At 43.1% G+C, this 24,663-nt stretch overlaps 1 protein-coding gene across 7 annotated transcripts in view; it reads right to left on the reverse strand.

Moving 5' to 3' along the window:
- Nucleotides 1-22,187, reverse strand: part of HDAC8 (histone deacetylase 8) — a 199,857-nt gene extending 177,670 nt beyond the window's left edge. For 5 of the 7 annotated variants that reach the window (XR_011499882.1, XR_001399070.3, XM_014847580.3 and 2 more), the window contains exons 1-4: nt 21,630-22,187; nt 21,044-21,096; nt 18,664-18,794; nt 16,610-16,751 (exon numbers count right to left, since the gene is read on the reverse strand). Coding sequence is in view for 4 of the 7 variants with exons in the window: in XM_014847580.3 (XP_014703066.1) it covers nt 16,610-16,751; nt 18,664-18,794; nt 21,044-21,096; nt 21,630-21,854 (551 nt within the window). In the remaining 3 variants the exon portion in view is untranslated. The remainder of the gene's footprint in view (nt 1-16,609; nt 16,752-18,663; nt 18,795-21,043; nt 21,097-21,629) is intronic. The other 2 variants (XR_011499883.1, XM_070502938.1) reach the window with 2 other exon arrangements.
- Between the last annotated feature and the right edge of the window lie 2,476 nt (nt 22,188-24,663).

Consider the following 24,663-nt stretch of genomic DNA (forward strand, 5'->3'; position numbering starts at 1 on the left):
AAAACTAAAGCTTATTAAAAATGGGTTATATTTGTCAGGCTATTTGAAATGATTCCATTAGTAAAAAATACCTAATACTGAGGGTCCAGCTCATGGGCCTGGATCAAGGGCACTCAGAGACTTCAGCCATCAGATGACGAGAGGACAAAGACCCCACACCCCCATAGTAATCCAGCTCAGAAAGCTGCAAATCTAGGCACCCAAAATCCCTTCAGAGAATTTCAGTGGGAACCGTTGATAATTAGGACTAAAAGCAAAGCCTGTTTAACTTTCTTCATTCCCCACGATCCTATAGCTCTAAAACACACTGTGGACAGGTTTCAAAAGCAGTGAGATCTCCATTTGCAGAAGTCAAGCTAACAGTTCTTGGTAGGGCTTGGGGGAATAAGCCAGCCCGGTGACCTGCAACCTTCACCAGCTGCCAGCTCCTCCTGAGGGACAGAGGAGCTGATGTGGGAGCAGAAGCTGCCCAGGCCTTTAGCGACGCCTAGCTCAGGCACTACAACGTGCGCTGTTGTCTAACGCTATCACTCACACAAACAAAGCACACAAACTCCAAGTCAGACCGTTGCCCTCCTCTTGCCTAAGGATTCTGTAGGCACTGAGGACCATGGGTGCTATCTTTACCAGCCAGGTTACGAACTATGAAGGATAGTTTCTTAATGCAAATACTGACCACAGTCAGTTAGTAAAACACAAAGTTTCAAGGTGAAAATCGCTGATTCTAAATATTCATTCTTTCATTCAAACTATAAATATTTATTGAAGACCTATTATGAGCCAGATACTGGGCTGATGAAAGAAATTAGCTCAGGAGAACACTCTGAACTGATGAAACAGTTTAGATGAACATCAGATCAATAAATAGAAATGTGGATGACGTTAATAGAATCGCACCAAGCAGAGAACATTCTTGATTTAACCTTGCGCGCCCTCTAGTGATCTCTTGGTTAAAACGCCAAGCTTATATAATAGCCTCCAGCTTGGTCGCGTCCAATATGCTGGAACATCCTGTCTGACTTTGTGAGCGCCCAAACCTCGGAACTTCTGACTGCTGGGTGAAATCTCCTCTCTCCCTCCGTCCCTCTCTCTCCTCCTGGTTCTGATAAATTTCATAAGACTGTTAAGATATTACCATTGACTTATTCAATAAATATTTATTGAGGGCCTACCTTGAGAAGGCATTAACTCATCTTTCCAATTTAATAACTTTATTATTTATTTTCCAAACATTGACATTAAATAAGGCAACTAATAGCACCGTGAGGGACCTTCCCCCAAAGGGTTAGGAATCAGTGTTTCCCACTCCTCTCCATACATTCCAACTTTCACACTCGATCATTTACCTGACAAAATTTTATTGAGGGTTTACTATGAGCCAGGTAGAGTTTGAGGCAGTGGAGCTATAGTAATGAACAAAACAGATAAAAATTCCTAGCCCCATGAAGTTTATATTCTAGTGTGGTGGGGGAGACATAAAATAAATAATAAGTAAATCAAATAATTTTTTAGATGGTCAAAGGTATAGAGGACAATAAAACAGGGAAAGGGCAATGGGAGCTTTTTTAAAAAAATTTTTTTTGAGGCAGATTAGCCCTGAGCTAACATCGACTGCCAATCCTCCTCTTTTTGCTGAGGAAGACTGGCCCTGAGCGAACATCCGTGCCCATCTTCCTCTACTTTATATGTGGGACGCCTACCAGAGCATGGCTTACCAAGTGGTGCCATGTCCACACCTGGGATCCGAACCGGCGAACCCCGGGCCCCTGAAGAGGAACATGCGAACTTAACCGTTGTGCCACAGGGCCGGCCCCCAGTGGGAGCTTTTTTGCAGTGCAAATTTAAAAACGTGGTGAGGGAAGGCCTTACTGAGAAAGCGATATTTGAAGAAAAACTTAGAGGAGGTGAAGGGGCATTATCTGGAGGAAGAGTATTTCAGGCAGCGGGGACAGCAAACGCAAAGGCCTAGAGGTGGGAACATGCCTGGTATGTTCAAGGGACACAAGGAGTCCAGTGGCCAGAGAATAGCGAGGAAAGGAAGAAGAGACAGTAGTTCTACAGGGGGAAGGGCGAAGAGGGAGGATTGTGCAGGGCTTTGAAGGCCATGGTAGGGACTTCGGCTTTTACTCCAAGTGAAACAGGGAGTCAGTGCCGCGTTCTAGGCAGAGGAGTGATGGACCTGACTTGCGTTTTAACGGGATCACTCTGTCCACTGTGTGGAGAATGCACCAAAGAGGAGCAAGGCCAGAAGCAGAACACCAGTTGAGGGGCAGTTACAAAGTCCAAGGGAGAGATGATGGCAGCTCGGACTAGGGCTGTAATGCTAGAGGTTGTGAGAAGCGGTCAGATTCTGGATATATTTTGAAGACGGAATTGACAGGGATTTTTACACACTGAATGTGGGGTGTGAAAGAAAGGAGTCAAAGATGATGTTTAGATTGAACAGGTTTAGCCTGAACAACTGGAAGAATAGGGCTGCCACATGGTGGGGAAGATTAGGAGTTACGTTTTGACATATTAAGTTTGGGATGTCAACCAGACACCCACCAACCAATCTACACTCTGCTATCTTCTCCTACTTACCAACATTTACCCACTCAGATTTCTGTATGTCACAAACCCCTCGATATCTCTGTAAGTTTTTTGGTGAGCTAGAGCTATTTCCAATCTCAGTAACAACGCTGCTACCTACCTGGGCAAGGAACTGAGTATTCTTGACATTTCCCTTCTCCTTACTCCAAACAGCTAATTGATCACCCAGTTCAGTCAATTCTGCCTCTAAAATCACTCTCAAGTGCTCTCCTTCCTTTTCACATCCACTGTCACGATCTTTGTTCAGACTTTCAAAATATCTTCCCTGGTCTCTGGGCATAACAGTCTGATCATTTCCTTTATTAATGAGACTGGTAGAGGGGTCCGGCTGATCTGCGGTCAGGAGGTAGAGGTGGAGGCAAGGGGCGGGGCATAACTAAGAGTGTAATTTACTCCCAGTTCTGGTACCTGGACCTGAAAGCGAACACCAAAATTACATTTAAGAGAGAATGCTGAGGTTAAGTGGGGGAAGCATACCTATAATAGAATTATGAGATCAAGGTCCCCTTGGGTGGTCCCCCAAACTATTTCCTGATCAACAACCTTCCAGTGGATCAGGCAGTGGGCCAACCATGATGTTGTTAGAAAGCTAGCACCTCTTTCACAACGAAACTCAGCCTTAGGCTGAGGCTTAGGTCTCTCAGCCTTAGGTGGCTGGGGCTAATTGCAGGGTACAAGGTAGACAAATGCACCAGGAAGTAGCAAAAGACTGGATGAGTGATCATGGAGTAGGAAGGGCACGAAGTTCCAGGGGCTGCTGAAGTAGGAGGTCTATGGGCGGATGACTGAATTTCACTTCAAAGGTTTCTAGGTAAGAGTCCTTCAATTTTTGGCATGGGCAGATGGGGCTGTGCCAAAAGGAAATCTAACTGGTATCTCACACCTGAATGATCCAGTTAGTGTAATTCATATACCACTCAACAGCAAACACTTTGGTGCTTAGTATGTGCCGTACATTAGTCTATGTACTTTACATACAGTTCATGTAATACAATCACTTTGTGCGGTAGGTACTATTATTATCTCCATTTTGTAGGTAAGGAAATTGAGGAACAGAGAGTTTAAGTAAGTTGTTGAAGGTCACAGAGAAAGTGGCAGTGCTGGGATTCAAATTCAAGCAGTGTGACTTCAGAGTCCCTGCTCTTAACCCCTATGCCATGTTGTATGGTGTAGGTTAATTGAATGCATCCTTGGGTAGTCTATACTTGGGTGGCCAGAGTATTGACCAGGCTCAGGGATGTCAATGGTTCCAGCAACTAGCCAGGGCAATAGTGGGCTGGAAAAAATTAATGCCATGAAGGGAAGAGGTCTGGACGGAGGGGTGTAGTGAGTTAGAATTCATGTATTAGGTGTTGGAGGTGTAGCAGAAGTGCTGCTCCCCCAGGACCTGGTTAATCCATATCACTTGGCAGGTTGTCTGCTGGCAGTGGTATGATGGAGAGGGAAGTGTGGAGGAAAAGGATTTTGAACAGCATCCTCCAAGACTGGTGTATGAACTATGGGCTGTGATTGGAGAGCACATGGCCATGGGACCTGCGAAAGTGGAAGACCTTTAAGATGCATGGGCAGCAATGGCTGGTATGAACTGGGGTAACAGGGAAAAAGGGATCCGCCACCAGTAAGGAGGTGTTACAGATGTGGGAGGAGGGAAAATTTTCATTGAAGTTCATTGGGACAATGTTCCAAGGGCCTGAAGGTTACCTTGGTCTGTCTTTGCCTCAACTGTAGGAATCGTAAAGGCATACTAGAGGTTAGGTCAGATTTAGGGTAACTAGAAGAACCCTTAGACCAGGAATTCTCAAAGTGTGCTGTGCATCAGAATCACCTGGGGAGGCACTGGGAAAAAATGAATATTCTTGGGCTCCCCTCCTAGAGGGTCTGATTCAGGAATCTTCATTTTAGGATTAAGATGCAGGTGGTCTGCAGATCACAGTATGAAACACACTCCATGGGACTATCTGCAAAGTTAAATAGGCTGTGTTGGCCTTGTGGAGTGGTGCCCATGGACACAGACAATCCCAATCCTAATAGAATGGGGCATCTTGGAACGACATAAACCTCTGGGCTGCCCCAGGATGAACCTGGATCTTTATTTTCTACAGATGTATCCGCCTGCTCCTTACGCTGTGGCTGGGGTAAATGGCTGTGACATTCTCAGGCTGGAACCTGTTTCTACTGACCCTTGATATTCTGAATTCTGAAACAGAATGGGTTCTTTGCGAAGAGCCTACTTCACCTGGTATGGGTTGAGTTTACAAATCTGCCCTGACTCTTCTGGGCTATAATGGTTCGAGCTAATGATCACAAATGCCTGTCTCTCCTAAAGGAAGTGTCCCCCTGTCTTGAAAGTGGCCTTGATCACTAAGAGCTCTCATTCTCACTTGGGGTAACTGAGCTTGGTTAGGGCCAACTTCCTGGAGATGTGGGTGCGGGGCAGAGATCAAAGTACCCAGGTCCTCCTGCAACGGAGTAATACCCCTCCCACTCCTCCCCTCCCATACCCGGATGTTGAAGGCATCAGTTAACGGTATATAACAGTATAGGCCAGGGCTGGGGCAGAAGGCCTTCAGCTACTGGAAGGTCATTTTGTGTCTGGGGACAAAATTCCCTTCTCCCAAGGAGAAAGGTTACTGGGGTAGTGAAGATGCACAGGTGAACTGCTGGTGGTATCAAGGGATTGCTGACGTTGCCAATTATCCTAGGGGACTCCATTTCAGAAAGGCTTCTCTCTTATCCAGCACTATGTAAATTCTTTCCAGAAACACCACTTTCACACTTTTTGGGGCTTGGCCTGGAGAGAGTGCTACTGTAATCCTTCCATTACCCCCGCAAAACTCTGCCACGGCAAAGGACGTGAGTCTTGAGGGCAATAGTGAACAGTCTGCACTCAGCCAGGAGCAGCTTATGGTCAAAGAGGAAGTGTAAGTATAGTGGGTGACAAAAGTACCAAGGCTGATTTCAGTTAGATAGGCAGTGGGACCTGCTGGATGAGGGACTTGTCTGAGAGGCTATGAAAGACCCCCTGAGTGTAACCCAGTATGGACATAACAAATGACTTTTATCAAACACTTACTATGTGCCAGTCTCTTTGCTAAGCTCTTTAACGCAATTATCAGATTTAACCCTTATAAACCCTATGAAGTAGGTAATTTTATTATCCCCAAACTGCAGATGAGGACACTGAGGCACAGAAAGCTTTCACAGCTAGCAGATGATGGAGCCAGGATTCCCTGTGTGACACTGAAAACACCATGATATATTGTCTTCTCCAGTTGCATAGGAACTATAGGAACATATCTTATCCCTTAGAGGTTGGAGGTGGGGATGCCATAGGGACAAAGCATACCTTAGCTGGTTCCTATTTTGCTGTCCAGCTGGGCACTTTTTGATGAAAGGGCTGGTGCCCTAGGGGTTGGACATGTATTGACAGAAGGATCTAGGCTACCATGGTAAAGGCCTGTTTCGTCTGGTGCCTGTTCTGCAGGTGCCAGCATGGAACAGGTATGAGTAGGAAGTGATGTAGACATGCCCTCTGTAGTTGAAGGAGGTGCCTTGGTGGTGAGGCAGTGTGGCTGACACTGAATCTAGGCCTCCATTTTCATGCAGTTATCTATTTGTTTGTAAAGGCTAGAGGTGCGGTGATGCAGGTAGAGGAAGGGGTCTGGCTGCTTGGTTAACAAGTTATACTGTGCATAGAGCCCTTTGGGGAACTGGAACTGTAATGCACTTCACTGTCATTCACTCTATCTATGCATGAGGGACTGGAGCTCTTGAGGATACAGCTCTAGTAGCTTTGAGGTGAGTAGTGAGTAGTAACTAAGAGCTAGAGGTCTAGTTCTCCATTCTTGTATAGCTTGCCAAGGCACAAGGCAGGGTTTTATGGTTCTACCATTCACTGCCCCCAGGTGGAAGTATTAGAAACCAACAGCATTCTAGGACAATAATCTCTCCCTCTCCTAGGAGGGAAGCAGGACAGAGAGGGCCCAGCTGGCATAGACCCCACGTTGTCAGGTAGAAGGCTGAAATGACATGGGACAAGAGGGCAAGCAACAGAATTGTGGAAGGAAGAAGGGCATGGCCGAGCTAGAGATGAAGGTCTTAAATGGATTATCAGAATGAGATAAAGGAAAATATTGGGAGCTGAGATCAGTCAAACAGGTTAAGAGACACCAGAAGAGGCAAGGATGAGGGACAGCCAAAGTGGGCAAACAAGATGTGATCTTGACAAAGTCTGGAGGTTAGGAGTCACTGTCTTGTGTTGGGTTTTAATATCTCCTCCCATGTTTACATGGATAGAGTGAGTCCCATTTAAGGGAATCTGGAAGGGACGAGATGACCTCCTAAGAGACTGATTACAAAAAGCAGAATCAAAGGATTCAAAGAGGCATGTGAGCAAGCGATAAAAGAGGGCAAGAGTCGTTTCACAGAGAAAGCAGAGGCCACCGGGCAGGCACTCAGTTCACTAGCAGGCCACCGCACACTTCTGTTAGATCCTCCTTGACTTCTTTTGCTCTAGCTTCAGAAGTGCTTCTTCTTCCAAAGTCACTCGCCCTATCCTCTCCTGCCTCCTCTGAGGCTTTGCTCCTTTTCTTATCCTTCTCATATTTCCAATATTTCCCTTTCAGCCTACAAATGTTCTTAAATCTCTTAGAACAAACCCAACAAGCTACCCCTCAACCCCTACTTTCCCTTGGCCACTGCCCTTCTCTTTCCTTTCTTTCTCATTCAAACTTTTGGACAGATTAATGTTCCTTTCCTGTCCATTTCCTTAGTTCCTATTCCCATCACTCTCCAGAAAGTTCTCTCGCCAAGGTCATTAATGACTATGTTAATTGCCAAATATGATGGACAGTTTAGTACTTCTCTGGATCGACCCTCACAGCACGCGACAGTGTTGAGAGCTCTTTTCTTCTTTAAACTCTTCTGCTCCCTTGGGATTCAATGGTCCCTTTCTATTTTGATTATCTGGCTAGTCCTGATGGTTGCTTTTCAGCTGAATTCAGTGCTGCCTCTTCCTATACCTGCCCATTACAAGTTGGTGTTGCCTGGGGTTCCAGGCTCTACTTTCTTGTTCTCCTCACACTCTGCCCTTTCCCTAAGTAATCCCGTCCATTTTCATGGTTTGCACCACCACTTTATATACTGGCAACACATCTCTGTTTCTAGCTTCAGCTTCCATCTCCATCTCCAGATCTGGGTAACCAGTTTCCCTGGGTATTACCTCTGCCGCACACCTCTCCCCACTCCTGTTTATTGAGGTAGTATAGTACAGTACAGGGGTTAAGCACACAGGTTGAAGAATCAGACTGCCGGGTTTGAATCTCAATGTGGCCACTTACCAAGCTTGAGCAAGTTGTTTAACCTCTCTGTACTCTTATGTGTAAAAGACATAACAACAGTATCCACTTCTTAATGTAAGAAAGTATAAGACTATATGAAAAAATGCATATAAGGTAGCATCTAGCACATAGCTCAACATATGTTAGCTCTTGTTATTAATTCTTATCTTGTTTGGCACTCCGCTCAAGTAAGCCAGAAATTTAAGTCATCCTCATCTTTCATCTCCTCCCATATCCACTTAATCAGTAATATTGATTTTATCTCTTAAAGCTATCTCAAATCAGCCTTCACCATTCTCCATCCTCCAATCTCACTGCTCTGCTTAGTTCAGTCCTCGTCACTCAGTGGGACTGATGATACCCTATTCATCTCCTATCTCCAGTCTATGCCTCCTGCAACTCGTCCTCTATAACCGCAGTCAGAGCTATTTTCCTAAAACACAAATCTAACCATGTTACTTCCTAACACAATTTGTCAGCGGCCCACCATTTCTTACTGCAGAGTTTTGCAAAATGTGTAGATCCAAATCACTCCTAGAGTTAACACAAAGTGCAGGTTCTGATGCACCGCTCCAAACCTCCCTGAGCCAGATCGCTGAGACCCAGAAATCTGCATTTTTCAGTTGGGTCATTCCAAAATGCACGAAGCCCCTGCTGACCCATTTCCTACTTTTCCACCTCATCTTCCGCCATTATCCACTTTGTACCTTAACCCTCCAGCAATAGTGGACCGCCTGTAGTTCCCCAAATCCGCCAAGCTATTTTACATTGCTCTGCTTTTGCACAGGTGGTTGTGGCCTTCTGAAATGTCCTTCTCCTTGTCTCCCTGGCACACTCCTTTTTATCCCTTGAAGTCTCCTTCACCATAACCTCCTTATTCATAAGTCTTACTTTACTTCTCTACAGCTCCGTTTCTCAACTAGTTTTTCCTTATTGCTCTCCCACCCAAGAAGCCTTTTTAGACACCTTTTCCTAATTGACTTCTCCATAAAATTCTAATATCACAGATAATGTACATCTATGTTACAGTGACCCTTTGGAGGACCATAAACCATGTAAATTTAAGTTTTTGCACTCCCCCCTGAATCAATGTATTTGCTCCCTTAGGGGCAATATTGCCCCTGTTGAGAGTGTCCGCTCTGCCGCGGCAGACACTGCCATCCAAACCAGTCTTCTTGAGGGTCCTGTTTGGTTTCGTGATGAATCTTTTCTGATTCTCTTTCTCTCTGTCTGACCATTCCTTCTCAAGACTCCTTTGTAGGCCTTTCTTCTGCCACCTGCCCTGTAAACACTGGCATTCTACATGGCTCAGGATTTGTTCTGTTTTGTTTTCATACTATTCTGTACATGCTTTCCAGATGATTTTTATCTATTTCCGTGGTTTTAATTAACATCTATCATTCTGTTGACTCCCAAATCTGTATCTTCAGGGAAGATGATTCTCCTGAGCTCCGGCCTCTTGCTAGTCCGAGTATGGTCCACAGACTGGCAGCATTTAGTATCACCTGGGGTTTGTTAGAAATGTAGATTCTCAGGTTCCACACTAGACTTCTGAACCGGAACCTGCATTTGAACAAGATCCCCAGGTATTTCATATGCACAGTTAAAGGTTGGGAAGCCCTGGGCTAGACTCTATCACCGGCTCTCTAACAGGTATCTTTAATTAACTGTTCCATAAGCACATCAGTTTTTATCCCCTACTCTTCTTGGTTAATGGTGACATAATTTATTCAGTCATCTACACAAGAAATCTAGATCACTCCTTCCTCATCATTTATATCAAACTGGTTACTATTCCTATCTATTCTAGCTACTAAATGGCTCTTGAATTTATTCCCTCTTCTATGCTCATCACCACTGCTTTCACCTCCTTTTGGGCAGATTATTGCAGTAAGGTCCTAACAGATTTCTCTATCAACAACCCCGCCTCCACCCAATTCATCTGCCGACTCTTGCTAGAATCATATTCCTAAAATGCAAATCTGGGGGGCCGGCCCTGTGGCCGAGTGGTTAAGTTCACGTGCTCTGCTTCGGAGGCCCAGGGTTTCACTGGTTCGGATCCTGGGTGTGGACATGGCGCCGCTCAGCAGGCCATGCTGAGGCGGCGTCCCACATGCCACAACTAGAAGGACCCACAACTAAAAATGTACAACTGTGTATCGAGGGGCTTTCGGAAGAAGATTGGTAACAGTTGTTAGCTCGGGTGCCAATCTTTAAAAAAAAATGCAAATCTGGTCATGTTACCTCCTCCTGGCTAAAGATTCCTTCAGTGATTCCTCACTGTCTAAAGCCAACGTTCTTTTTTTTTTGAGGAAGATTAGCCCTGAGCTAACTACTGCCAATCCTCCTCTTTTCGCTGAGGAAGACTGGCCCTGAGCTAACATCTGTGCCCATCTTCCTTTACTTTATACGTGGGACGCCTGCCATAGCATGGCTTGCCAAGCGGTGCCATGTCCGCACCCGGGATCTGAACTGTCGAACCCTGGGCCGCTGAGAAGCGGAACATGCGAACTTAACCACTGAGCCACCGGGCTGGCCTCTAAAGCCAACGTTCTTAACCAGGGACCAGGTTACGTGGGCTTTAGGAGATTCTTATACCTTCTGAAACTATAGGGAACAACTGGTGTATGTATATTTTTCTAGGGACAGTGTATACAGATTTCATCAGATTTTCAGAGGGGTCCATGACCAAAATATTTCAATAACCACTGACCTGAAGGATCAAGTCCAAGCTATTTAGCTTGGCATACAAGGACCCTTCATAGCTCCCCTACTTTACCTCCAGACACTTGCCTATAGGAGCCCTTGCTTTCAGCTTTAATTACAGACATGGAAGCTCCCTCAGTTTCACGCCTCTGCCTCTGCACATGCTGTTTCTGGAATTACCCCAAGGTTACATATACGACCAGTAAGTGGTGGAGCCTGGATTTGCACCTAGGTCTTACTTCAAAGTTCACAGTCATTCCACTCTACGGTGGCTTGACATTTTACCTTGTGACCTAGTACACACAAATATATACACTAGAACAGGTTTCATGAAATCCACCTTGATATCAAAAGATGCTGCTTGCAGCCCACCAAATCAACATAATGTTCCATTAATGGGCTGCAAACTTCAGTTTGAAAAACACTGCACTAGACCCTTGCTGATACAGGGGGTTCTCTTTACCAAGAATTTATTATCTTAGCCCCAGCAGTACCAAGGTTTTGAAGTTTCCTTAGGAAAACAAAAGCTGTCATAACATGAAAGCATTAGCTAATGAATTGACCACTCATATCAGTACCCATTTAAACAACCTACTCCTTTAAACACTAGCACCTATCCCTATCCATCTGTTCAATCATTTTATCTCTCATGGATTGTCAGCTATGTCAGCGAGCAGCAATTCAATGCAAATCTATCACAAAGTGAAATTACAAATCCAGTTACAAGATGCAGGATATCATGAAGTCAACACACAAAACTGACAAGGATCTGGCAGACCATTTTACAACTGAAGACGAGAAAATAAATAAGGATAATGATTTTAAAAGTGGTTTAAAAGAGAGTGATTTGAATACCAAATGATTAAGGAGAAGCCCTTGGGAAAACTGACGAAGCCGTTGAATATCTTGGCAAAATCAACCCTCTTAATGATCATGCTGCAGAAGTCTCACAGGAGGTGAAATGTACCATCTTGAAAGATGATACAATTTTGTTGGAAAAATTAGGCCCAAAACGACAACAATCAATCAATCTTTGATACATTCTTTGTTTGTTGTAAGAATGGCTTAGCATTCAATTTTATTGAAAGAGACAAAATAAACATATTTTAATAGTTTTTAGTTATTCAGACTAGCATATAAGCCTTGCCTCTTCTACTATGACTCTAAAATTTTAGTCCCCCTTTTAAATGGATTCACTAAGTAGCCTTTCACCTGGTACCAAATGCCCTCAAATAGTAAGAAACTCCTGTATACATCTTCATCGCCTCATCACGTGGCATACAGCAGGAGCTTAATAAATGTTTGTTAAATGATTAATTGCAATAGCCTTCTCCTCTGCCTCTAGTCTCATTTCCCTCTGATCCAATCAGCACATTGCCACTCTCTCTCAAATTCTTCAGTAAATACCCAATGGCCCCAGAAAAAAGTCCAACTCCTCAGCATGGCTCACAAAACTTTCATAATCTGGTCTTGCTCTGTTCGTTCTCACATTCCAGCCACATTTAAGCACTTGTAGTTCTCCAAATGCTCCATACTTTCCCACTGCCGTGCTCTTATTATTCCCTCTGCTTGGAAGTCTCCATCCCCACCAACAGGAAGGCAAACTCCTCCTTCTTCTACCTCGTACGTAACTCTAGCATACTGACCACACTGCGCCTGTATTGTAATTTTCCCACCTTGTTCCAAGCAGTTTTTATTATAAAAAGCTTTATTGATAAAAGCAATATAATCACATTAGAGAAAATACAGGAAAAATATAGAAAACAGAAAAAAAGTGCAAGTATATGTATGTGTGTGTACTATACATATATATATCTCTCATAATATCATCCTCACAAAGCCACTGGTATCCTTTTGTTGTAGTTCCTTCTAAGATTTTTTCGTATGCATATTTTTTACAAGACTCTAATCAGAGCAAATGTACGATGTTGTAGCTACCCACCCTTTAGAAACAAAGCCGACACTATACAATATACTTTCGCTTTTGTTACGTAGTCATCCTAACCACTATTTACAATGGTTATGTAGTAGCCCATCGAGTGGATACATTGCAATACACTACCTGACCATTCCACTGTTGTTGAATATTTGTCTCCTTCCCTCCCTTTTTTTAACTATTAGAAGAGAGAAATTACCATCTTCATATACGCAGCTTTTCCATATTTTGGATTGGTTTATTTCCTTAGAAGAGATGATCAAAAGTAACAGACGTTATGAGTCAAAGGTCTTTCTTCCTTCAGCTCTAATTTGGGAGGTAGAAAATATATACACATATATACAATGTTTTGATTTCTCTTTGTCTATTATTAGTGATGCTAAACCTTTTTCATGTTTGTTTACTACTGGTTTCCTCTTTTGTGAATTGTCTGTCCATCTCTTTTGCCTACTTATCTGAATATTAGTGTTATAAAAAACCATTTAGAATAGTTAAAAATTTTAACTTTGTTGTATTTGCTGTAACTATTTTTTTGCCTCTTTTTATTTTAGTAAAATTTTAGCTGCAAAAGTAATAAAATCTCATCACAGAAATTTGACTAGAGAAACACATTTTTAAAAATCATCAGTAATTCTGCCACCCTAACATAACCACTATTATCATCCTCACTAGTTTTTTTATATGTGTGTGTTTTACAAAGTTGTAATTGCAGTGTGCATACAATTTTAAAATCTGCTTTTCTGTTAACACTAAGTATTTTGCTGAAATGCACTAGTCTTCACAATCATCATTTAAAATAATAGCATAGTATTCCTAGAGTAGATTCACCATTTGCTTATTGCTAGACATTCATGTTATTTCTAATTTTTTAAATAAATAACACTGATAAACACTTTCATGCAAATAGTTTTTTCCATATTTTGAATTATTTTCTTAGGGAACATCCTCAGGAGTAGGATTATTAGATAAAAGGGCATTAATACATGTTGGCTACCAAATTGCTTTCTTAAGGGGTTGAACCAAACCATGCTATTACTAGCAAACTGAGTACCATCTTTTTCAATTCTGTTAAAAACAGGCTTAAGAAGAGCTACGTAGTTGTTTTAAGTTTCATTGCTCTGATTAGTAGTGACGAACACTGTCCCATGTTTTCCAGCTGTACTTAAGCTCCTTTGTAAGTCGTCTATTCATGTTCTTTGCCCGTATTTCTTCTTATACAACATACTGTATGAGTGCCTCAGAAAATATAAACCTATCACACTTTGTCATATTTATGTCAAATATGCCTTTTCAGTCTGTGTTGAGATTTTATTTTTAAAATGGCCATAAAACTTTTAAAAGTTATTTTGGTTTCAAAATTTTGTACAAATTTGTTGATCTTTCCCTTTGTGAGTCTTTCCTATTGCTTCCTAAGCTTAGAAAACTATTCCCCTTTAGAATTCTAGTTTTTTTAATTTGCTTTTTTATATTTAACTCTTCAATCCAGCTGCCACTTATTTTAGTTTATTATAGGAGCTGAGGGTATAAATGCTACAAGCTGTCACAACACAATTTACTGAATAATCCTTTCCACTCCCATTCGCTTGCTTTATAATAGGCTGAATTCTCATATATTTCAGTCTCTTTGGAGAATGTAGTAAAACATCACCTGTCTAATCTTATACCAGTGGCACCGGTGCTTTCATTATTCAACTTTTGTATATTTATAGCATTAGTCCCTCATTATTCTTCTTTTCCAGAATTTTCTTTGAAAATCACTCTCCTTTAGCTTTCAAATACAACTATTTGCTGTTTTACCTCTAAGACATGAATTTCTTGAGGGCAGAATTGGCTTATTTCCTTAGAATAGACTGCAAAGGATGATAGTACTGGGTCGACATGTACGAATGTTTTCCCTACTCTTTTAACACTTATTTCCAAAGTTTTCAAAAAGAATGTGCCAATTTCACTGTAATCCTACCAGCACCTGGATATTCTGAAGTGAAGATTTATTTTTCAAAATTGATAGGGGAAAAAATATACCATGCTTCAATTTCTATATGTCTGTTTATTAGTGAGGATAAACATTTGCTTGGCATGGAGTAGGTGCTTAATCAATGCATGCTGAATGAATAAATGGCATGTATGGGTCTGTACATGTATTTGGAGATGGAGAGGTTTAAACAAATATTGTGTTTATAACAGATAAATGCTGGCTAGATGCAAGTTTGCAGGCTCAATGCTTGTGGTCCATCTACAGGGAGGTTCCAGAGGTGCCAAGAACCCCCTGGAATTTGGACCTGAATTGGAGCAATCTCTAGAGAGTCTCTGTAATTTATATGCACCACAGGTGTGTCTGTTTCCAGGCAGGATCAGCTGAAAGCTGTCTGAAACAGTCAAGATAATGGCGTGTGGGTATGCCCACACCTACACATAGTCCAGGAGCAGCCAGGATTTGGCTCAAGATAGGATGTGCTTCCTTTGGTGGCAAAACAGTGATAAGAAGTGTCAGGTAACTGGGTATTCTTCTGGAAACTGGCCCAGGCCCTAGCAGACCTTAAGCAGTGAACTTAAATAAATAAGATCCTCCAGTACCACAGGCAGAAACTAGATCTGACCTGTAGAACCAGGCATTTTCCATGAAACCACACTACTTTTCTTCTCCACCTGCTAAGTACAAGAGGGCATACAAGTCCTTGGTTCAGAGAAGCTTGTTTTTCCCCTTTCATCTGCAGCTTGAAGGAGAAAGGGTCATTTTGTTCTCCCAGGGATCACTGTCTTTACTTTGAGTTCTTTTAATAGAATAAAAGCCAACAAAAGGCAGGTTGCTTCTCTTTGTTTTTAAGACCATGTAAAACTCACTACTAACCACTGGTTTCTTTTGTTCCTTTGCCTCAGTAGGAAATTCTAGTAGTAAACTTTCTCCAGGACTTTCTTGGTCATGAAATCTGTCGATTTGATGAAAAAAATTCCATGTTATTACCTTAACCTGCATACGCTGAAATTGTGCTCAAAGTTTTACTCTGAAAAGATAAAGTGCTGTTTTGTCTAGACTCAACGGAAAAGTACCAAGGTCATGGCCGATAGCATGAGCAGTTGGTGTGTGAATGACACATCAGCAGTTACTACCACTGCCGGTTCATTTCATTCACACAGCACATTGATAAATTCAGAGTTTTAAAAATCCTTTTCCTTCAACATGTATTAAGCACCAGAGACATATCAAGCAAGATGCCAAATGCTGAATGAGGCCCAGCAGTCCTTTTCAGACACAGAGTACAGCTGTTTGAAATGTTAACACAAAACTTCAAGAAGACTTTTCCTCTAACGCCAAGCAGCACCTAAGAACAGCTATTTCATAAGCCCGTTCTCCTTAGAGTGACACCTAACTCTTGGTTGTCACTTTCCTTAGAGATGGCAACATAAGCCTCCTCGATTCTTCAGCCTCTTGTTTTAAATCTATTCTCATCAATTCTCCACCTATTTGAAAATCTGTTTGCCACTTCTTTTAAGAACTTGCTCTAAAATTCACTTCTTCCAAGACTTCCATGATTAATTTCTCTCTACTGCTAAATCTCTTCAGCTCATACATGTATTCAATTGGTACCAAAATTGATGTTGCTCTCTAATTATTCTAGTTTTTTAATGTTTCTAGAGTATAAGTCCCTTGAAGACAGAGCAATTTCCAGAACGCTGAAAAGAGATTTAGAGATTGCCTAATTATATCCTTTGCCCTGCCCATTTTCCTGAAGAAGAAACTGAGGCCTAGAGAGGTTAATCTGCACAAGTCAGTTAGCCAAGTTTGCAGGAAAGCTAGGCGTAGAGCCCAGGTGTCCCGACTTTCAATTATGCGCTTCCACCATATTACGTTACCTTCTCCTATTTCACTTCTATCTCTTCAGAATACACACACACACACACACACACACACACACACACACGCACGCATGCATACACAAATCTCTCAATAAATGCCAATACAATAAGCATAAGAGTTTACATAACTGAGAAACTGACTCAAGGAAAGAGGCAGAAAGCAGAAAGGTCATTTTCTTACTTCTTTGCATGATGCCACCCTCCGGACCAGTTAATCGCTACTTTGCACATTCCATCAATCAGGCATTGGGCAGCTGTGATTGTAGCCCCTCCTACAGCTGCTGCATAGTCAAATATCCCTTCAGTGGCTGGGCAGTCATAACCTTCAGGGAAACAGTGGAAGAGCTTGTTAAAAGATGAATTGGAGAAAGAAGAGGTGTAATATTGTGATTTATAATAAAAAATACATATTTGGTCTTCATCCCATTTTTGGGAGAGCTCCTAAAACTCTTGGAATTTCCTCAGTGATGAGAATGATAAAAGTGTCTTTGTTTTGTTAATCAGGTGACTTGTGGACCCCACGTAAGGTGGTGGGGGGCTTGGGGTAGGGGAGTGGTTGCCAGTAGAGTCCATCATGTGATTAGAGGATTGGAACTTTCAGTCCCACCCCCTGACCTCCTGTGAGGGGAGAGGAGCTGGAGATTGAGCTCAATCACCAATGGCTAATGATTTAATCAATCATGCCAATGTAATGAAGCCTCCATAAAAACTCAGAAGGGGCGCCAGCCCGGTGGTGCAGCGGTTAAGTGCCCACGTTCCACTTTGGCGGCCCGGGCTTTGCTGGTTTGGATCCTGGGTACATACATGGCACCGCTTGGGAAGCCATGCTGTGGCAGGCGTCCCACATATAAAGTAGAGGAAGATGGGCACGGATGTTAGCTCAGGGCCAGTCTTCCTCAGCGAAAAGAGGAGGATTGGCAGCAGTTAGCTCAGGGCTAATCTTCCTCAAAATAAAAACAAACAAAAAAACTCAGAAAGACAGGGTTCTGAGAGCTTCGGAGAAGGTGAACACATGGAGATTTGGAGAGAGTGGCAGGCCTAGTGAGGGCATCGAAGCTCCACGTCCCTTCCCATATGCATCTCTTTCATCTGGCTGTTCCTGAATTAGATCCTTTTATAATTAACCAGTAATCTAGGGAGTAAATGGGTTTCCTGAGTTCTGTGAGCCACTCTAGCAAATTAATTGAACCCAAGAAGGGGGTCATGGGAACTTTTGATTTACAGCCTGTTGGTCAGGAGTACAGATAACAATCGGGATTTGAAATTGTCATCCTAAGTTGGAGGGGATTGTTGGAACATCCAATTTGTAGCCAGTCAGTCAGAAGCACAGGTAACAACCTGGGCTTGCAACTGGCATCTGAAGTGGAGAGCGCTCTTGTGGGGCTGAGGCCCCTACCTGTGGAATTTGGTGCTCTCTCCAGGTAGATAGTGTCAGAATTGAGTTGAATTGTAGGACACTCAGCTGGTGTCCTGAACACTACTTCATGGTATGAGGGGAAACCCCCCTCCACACATTGGAATTGGGTCCAGAACTCTTAGGAGGAATAGGTTGAGGTGTGACAACATTTCCTACCAAAAAGCAACTGTGCTAACAACAGCTCCAAATGAAAGATAAACATCTCCAATGTTGGGGAAAGGATCTTTTAACGTGTTAGAGCTAGAAAGGCTAAACTTTCAAGATTAACTAGTCATATCTTACAGATGGAGAAATCGAGCCCTGAGAGGCTATAGGTCTTATCTGTGGTCACACAGAGCCAGGCCTGGGACCCAGGTCTCTTGACACCCCCCGGCCCCCACCCAGTCCCATGTTCTACTAAACCGTGCTCTTTCTCTAGACTATCCTATTAACTGCTTAGTTTTTAAAAATGCAGCTATTTAGTGAGAAATAAGGTAGAAAACTTAGCCAGAACATAAATCTGTACTCAAGTTAAAATATAAGGTCACAAGACAGTTAAATGAGTACACATACAGTCAGACCTGACCTGGGCACTGCTATTAGGGCCTAAGCAACTGAAAGGTTTTCCTTCATCTGATCCATCACTCAGTTTTGCTCAACTCATGTGGTTTGCTTGTTAAGTGAGATACACGTGGCTAAACTAAGAGATTAAGATTGTGGTTAACACTTAGTTCTTAATTAAAAAGTATTAGAGACCATCTTGGGAGTTATAAAAGATGAAGCAGTTCCGACCTATAGATGGAGTTTTATCTCCCATCGTCGCCCGGTAGTGACTTTACCTAGCCCATATTCTATGGAGTCTGGATGATCGTCATCTCCTTCTTGGCTGACTTTCTGGAGATGCTGCAGATAGGCATCGGTGTGGAAGGTGGCCATTTCCTCCATGGAGGCCACTTTGGGCTTAACTATCCTAATAATAACAGAGAACAAAGAGAGGTGAGTGAGTCAGACCCAGAGCATGCCAGAAGCTGGAAGCAGGAGCCAGTAGTCTGAGCAGAAAATACAACTCCAGCTTCTGGTTCCAGAGGGCTGAAGGAACATGTTCTGTCCCTCCACGGCACTATAGTCTTCACTTCCTCACGTTAATAAGGGGTGAGAGGATAGATTTTTCCCTTGCATTTATAGGTAGGTAAAAAAAAAGTGACTAATCATATTTAAGTTAAATAATCAGGTATTGGACAAACTTTACCCTGTGAGTTACAACTTTCATGACAAACCAGTAGGCAGAGACATTTTCATTTGAATCAGTTCCTAAGTGGGCCATATAATCCTCCCAGCTATATTTTTACTTTAATGGGTAGTTGTATTGTCATGAATTTTGAATTTGGAGTCAGAGAACTGGGTTCCTGTCCTAACTCTGCACTTCCCAGTTCTACAACCTCAGGTAAGTTGCCTGTTCTGTAGTTCAGTTTCCTCATGTGTACAGTAGGAAGATCTCATGGAACTTACATGAAGACTAAATGATAACATACGTGAAAATGCTTTATGGATAACTATCATTATTATTAAGATTAAAGGATAAAAACATAGGCAACCCAAAACATAAAAGTTTCTATACTTGGCCCCGAGCATCTGCCTTGGAGAGGAAGTAGAGAAGGGGCGAACAGGTTGGAACTGGGCTTCACTCAGAGGTGCTCAAGCTCCTCCTCACAAGAAATGACAACCAGGAGTGACTGAGAGACTACAGGGCACTAAGCTGCCAACTGGACTCAGCACCTCTAACCTCTAGCTGCCTAGTCCCCATTTCCTCTTCCTGACTCCGCCACTGCCACTACTGCTCTTGAGCCCTCACCACTCAAAGGGCAGTCTCTGGACCAGCAGCAGCATCACCTGGGAGCTTGTTAGGCAGAACTTCAGCCTCACCTCAGACCTACTGAATCCGAATTTGTATCTTCAGAGGGTGATTCATATGTACGCACATTCAAGTTGGGAGAGCAATGACCTAGGCCACAGGGAGGCAGTACTGTTTTTTTTATGTTTGCTGAATGGGAACACGGAAATGAGCTTCTTGTGAATTAATTTGACGATAGAGGCTACTACAATCACCAAGCAGGCCAGAAGAATCCTATGGTCCAGCCTCAAAAATTAAATATACATAGCCAAAATCCAAGGACTCTTGCTTCTTCTTCAGGAAAACACATCTACACCCTCAGAAGTGACAAATCTGCCCATTCAAATAAAGATTTCACAGTTTCCTGGACCATGTTTCCCAGCCCCAAGAGCTCCCCTCTCTAGCAGCCTTCCTCTGATTTAACAAATACTTACGGGGAGCCTCCCTACTTAACTGGAAGGACACTGCACAGTTTTGCTTTGCCTTGATTTCTTGTTTGTCTTAAAGTAATTTTTGAAAGGTTAAATAACTTTAATGGAAGCCATGTAGTTTTTATGTGTACCAAATACATAGGTTAAAAAATGGCTGAAAAACATTCGTAAAGAAGGTACTCACTAAATGATTTTGTTAATAACAAGTATAAAATGTGAACACCTATTCCATTACCTTCTGGGAGATAAACAAAGCATACATACCACACTAGCTGGCATGGACAGACACTCACTTATTTGGCCAGAAAATGTCATCAATATTACTACAAGTGGCAGGTCATAATATTTACCCTTATAATGACAAATGGCAAGTTCATTTTTCTAAAGAAGCACGTAGTTCCGTGCTGAGTTCTGGCCTCCTCCTAGGAGTTGGCTTTGGTCTTGACTTGTCTCCAGGCTCACTCATTAAAGGTTGCTGGTGGGGATGGGGTGTCTGAAAGTCTTAAGTTGAACCCACACTCTCAGATCTGGCTTAGAAAAAAAAAAACCCAAACCAGAACACCTCCCAGCTGAACACCTTTTTTTCTATCAGACAGGTTTTAGTACCCAAACGTACTCACCTCAAAATCTCCACAAAGCACCTCCCTAGGATACTTTCTCTCCCAGAGATAAAGTCCTGTTTCTAATGGATCTGAACTGCCTCACGTATTTTTTTCAAGTTTTCTTAATTCTTCAAGAGCTTTTTCTAGGTTACAGGCAGATTACAAACACGGTGAATTACAAAAAGCTTTAAAAAGAGGACCATTCTCTCCGTTATTAACCCCACTGTGAAGCAAGATATTAAGGCTATGAACACCTAGGTTCAGGGCTCTGTTCACAAAAGACAGGACAGCTTACCTCATTTGCTTATGCAGTGCATATGCTTCAATCAAAGAATGTACCATACTGGCCTAAAAACGTCAGCAAAAAAGAAAAAAGAGGCAGAAAATAGTCTCTCAAATGTTTTATTCAGAGAAATCCCGTCGACTTCATCATCCTGAACAAAGGAACTAACTTTTAGCTCCCCTCCCTTCTTTTTACTTAACAGTTACAATGCACTTTAGACAATATAGATACAAAGTATCTAAATCGCTAAAGCGAACGCTACCGGGCCTTACGGAGGTCATGGAACACTTTTCTCCTTCAGCTTCTTCTCCACGACTTCAGAGATCCCTTGCCATAAAGACACCAGCCCCTCAGTGCCATTCCCTCCCCCGCACCCCTCCCCCTCCCCCCGTCCGTTGGACACCCCGCTGATAAATGCTGCGCTCTCAGAAACTATAAGGGAACACTTCCTCCATCACCTGGGAGAGCTGACCCAGTTTCTGCTGAAGATTTCCCCCAGCCCAGTATCCTCTCCGCTTCCTAATGCCCTCCGGTCCACCGGCCCCCACCCCCACCCCCACCCCAAAAGCCCACGGTCTTTCATCCCAACCTCTCTTACCCGTTTGGGGACTTTGGCCAGGGAGTCGCATATGCTGACATACTCGGGACTGTAGATGTAAACCGGGGGCAGCGACTGCCCACTGTCCGCCGGTTCCTCCGGCTCCTCCATCTTCCACTTCCAGCCGTGCCGGAGCCACCGTCCGGATCCGGCTTTTTTCGGACTCAGCCCGAGCTCCGGTTCCTGCTCCTCTGATCGGCCGCAGCGGTGCTCCCTGGTCAACATTCCCTCCTATTCTTGAGATCGCCGGAGACACTGTCCCCACTCTCCATCCAACTGGAGGAATGCATGGGCCTTCCCAGGTCAGAATCCCTTCATTTAGTGACCACAGTTCAAAAACGCGAGGTCGGCAGATATAAATGCCCAAAGAGCTGCCAATTACGATCGATATTTTACAGCACAAATAAGCACGGTCAAAACTAACCATCCTTGTTGCCCTACGGGACCATTTGAGATCAGGTCAGACCAGCTTCAGAGCATGCTGGGAGATGTAGTTTCAAGGGGTTTGAGTAGCGGAAGAACTGGGGCTAATTAGCCGCGAATTTGAGTTTTAGCGCTAAAAAAAAAAAAAAAAAAGAGGCAGCCTTAACTCCTTATGAATTGTTTCAATCTGCAAATACGCCCACATAACTATTTAAAGACGGATACAATGTAGCCAACAAGAGCCCGGCACCACTTAGCTACGTCAGATGGGCTTTTGGGTGGGGGACTAATTGATGGTACAAACGTTTTGAAAAGTTTACACAGTAAATTCTGCACCGCAAGTTTAGCTAACTGCTTTTCATCGTTAATTATCCAAGTCCATATAAGAATTACCAATCTCAATAATTTACTCTGGCAAAGCTGATAGCACTTTCCCAAGAGCCTGGCTGGTACGCTGGAAATTGCTTGGCAGATTCCAATGAAGCAATGATGTCAGATTACTCCTTGAAAATTCATGTGGTGTACGGGTGTAAGCAGATACTTTCAGCGATATTTGGACATTGCAGCTCCTCTTCTCTCCCTCCTTTTACTTCTGCAGCTATACAAGGGTCAGGGAAATATTTTACGTTTAGTGTGCCTGAAACAGTTTTAGAATTACCATCAGTATTTCCAGGCTCCTGCAGCCTCTATGATCTGATGCAAGCTGGCCAATGCGCAAGCCCCCACCTCTCACATCAACTTGGACAGACCTACTAACACCCCTCAGACAATCCAATATCCTTAACCTTCTTTAAAATCTCGCTTGCTTTTTACTCTTTAAACATTTATTGAGCATTGTGATACGCACTTGGATATATTATCTCATTTCATTCTTACAAGTCCTATGAAGGAGGTTGTAATATACCCATTTTACAGATGCAGTTTAGAGAGAGAAAATAACTGTTCAAAATCACACACTTAACAAGCAGAAAAGTAGGAACTCAAAACCAGTTCTGCCTGACACTAAAGCCTTTGAATATTCCCTCGATTCCTCCAGGATGACTTTGTGTTAAATCTAACCTTGTTCAATCTTCCATTTAGTATTCCCTCAACAGTATTCTGGAAATTTTTTTTCCCCTATGATGTGTTCTTTAACTAGAATGTAAGCTCTTATGCTTCTTTTATATCTTCCCATAGCAACTAGTTCAAAGCTCTGCAATTATTCAGTCATTTATCAAACATTTATCCGACATTAACTAGTGTACAGCACAGCTGAGGAGTCAATCCTCAAGAAGAATTACAACCTGATCTCTGCTCTCATGGAATTTGCATTCTTGTAGAGATGAAACTAATACACAAGAAACTATATGCAATGCAGAGTCAGATAATGAATGTAGGACGCTTAGATTACTGGATAAATAAGCATTAAGTACTTAATAACCAGTACTTAATAAATGGCAACTAGGATTCTTACTTGGTGGCATTTGAGAGGGTCCTACTGGATGGACAGGAGTTTACTTGGTGAAGATGGGAGCCAGAGGAGGGCACGCTGACTAGAATCAACAGGATAAGCAAAAACAAAAAGGAGGGGCCGGCCCGTGTGGGTTCGCACGCTCCGCTTTGGCGGCCCGGGGTTTTGCAGGTTCGGACCCTGGGCGCGCCACGCACATGGCACCGCTCATCAAGCCATGCTAGGGCAGCGTCCCATATGCCACAGCTACAAGGATCCACAACTAAAAAAACATACAGCTGGGGCTGGCCCCGTGGCCGAGTGGTTAAGTTCGCGCGCTCCGCTGCAGGCGGCCCAGTGTTTCGTTGGTTTGAATCCTGGGCGCCGACATGGCACTGCTCATCAAACCACGCTGAGGCAGCGTCCCACATGCCACAACTAGAAGGACCCACAACGAAGAATGTACAACTATGTACCGGGGGGCTTTGGGGAGAAAAAGGAAAAAATAAAATATTTAAAAAAAAAAATCCCCCCCAAAAACCATACAGCTAGGTACCGGGCTTTGGGCGCTTTGGGTAGAAAAAGAAAAAATAAAATCTTTAGGAAAAAAAAAAACAAAAAGGAGAACATTTCTAGTCTGGTTTAGCTGAAGGGGCCAGATCATGAAGGGTTTTGAATGCCAGGCTAAAGAGAACAGACTTCATCCTGTGGGAAATGGGGAGATAATCAAACAGAAATCTTTTTAAAAAAGATCTACAGCAGTGATGTGTAGGAAAGATTACCTATTGACAGGTTAGAGGCAGTGAGGGTGCTGCAATGGGCCAGATAAGAAGCAATGGTGATAAACTAGGGCAGGGTCAGTGGGAACAGAGAGGGAGAAACACTGCACAGGGTCCGTCCCATAGGACTCCCTTAGTACTTGAATATTGGTGAGAGAGAGGGAGATGGAAGAGAGTCACTGAAAATTCTTAAATTTAAAGTCTGGGTGAAGAGAAGGCTAGCAGTATCACTATAAGGAAGAGGGAAATGAGCAGGAGGAACTCATAGGGTAAAGCAGAATGGACATGAGTCTGATTTTAAAAGTGTTAAAAGTGTTGAGTTTCATAAATCAATGGGTTAAGCAAGTGCTTAACCCATTCCCCCTCCCCCCCCCATAAAGAAGAGATAGCTAAAGTCATAAGA

The sequence above is a fragment of the Equus asinus genome, chromosome X (genome assembly GCF_041296235.1).
Source record: "Equus asinus isolate D_3611 breed Donkey chromosome X, EquAss-T2T_v2, whole genome shotgun sequence".
NCBI lineage: Eukaryota > Metazoa > Chordata > Mammalia > Perissodactyla > Equidae > Equus > Equus asinus.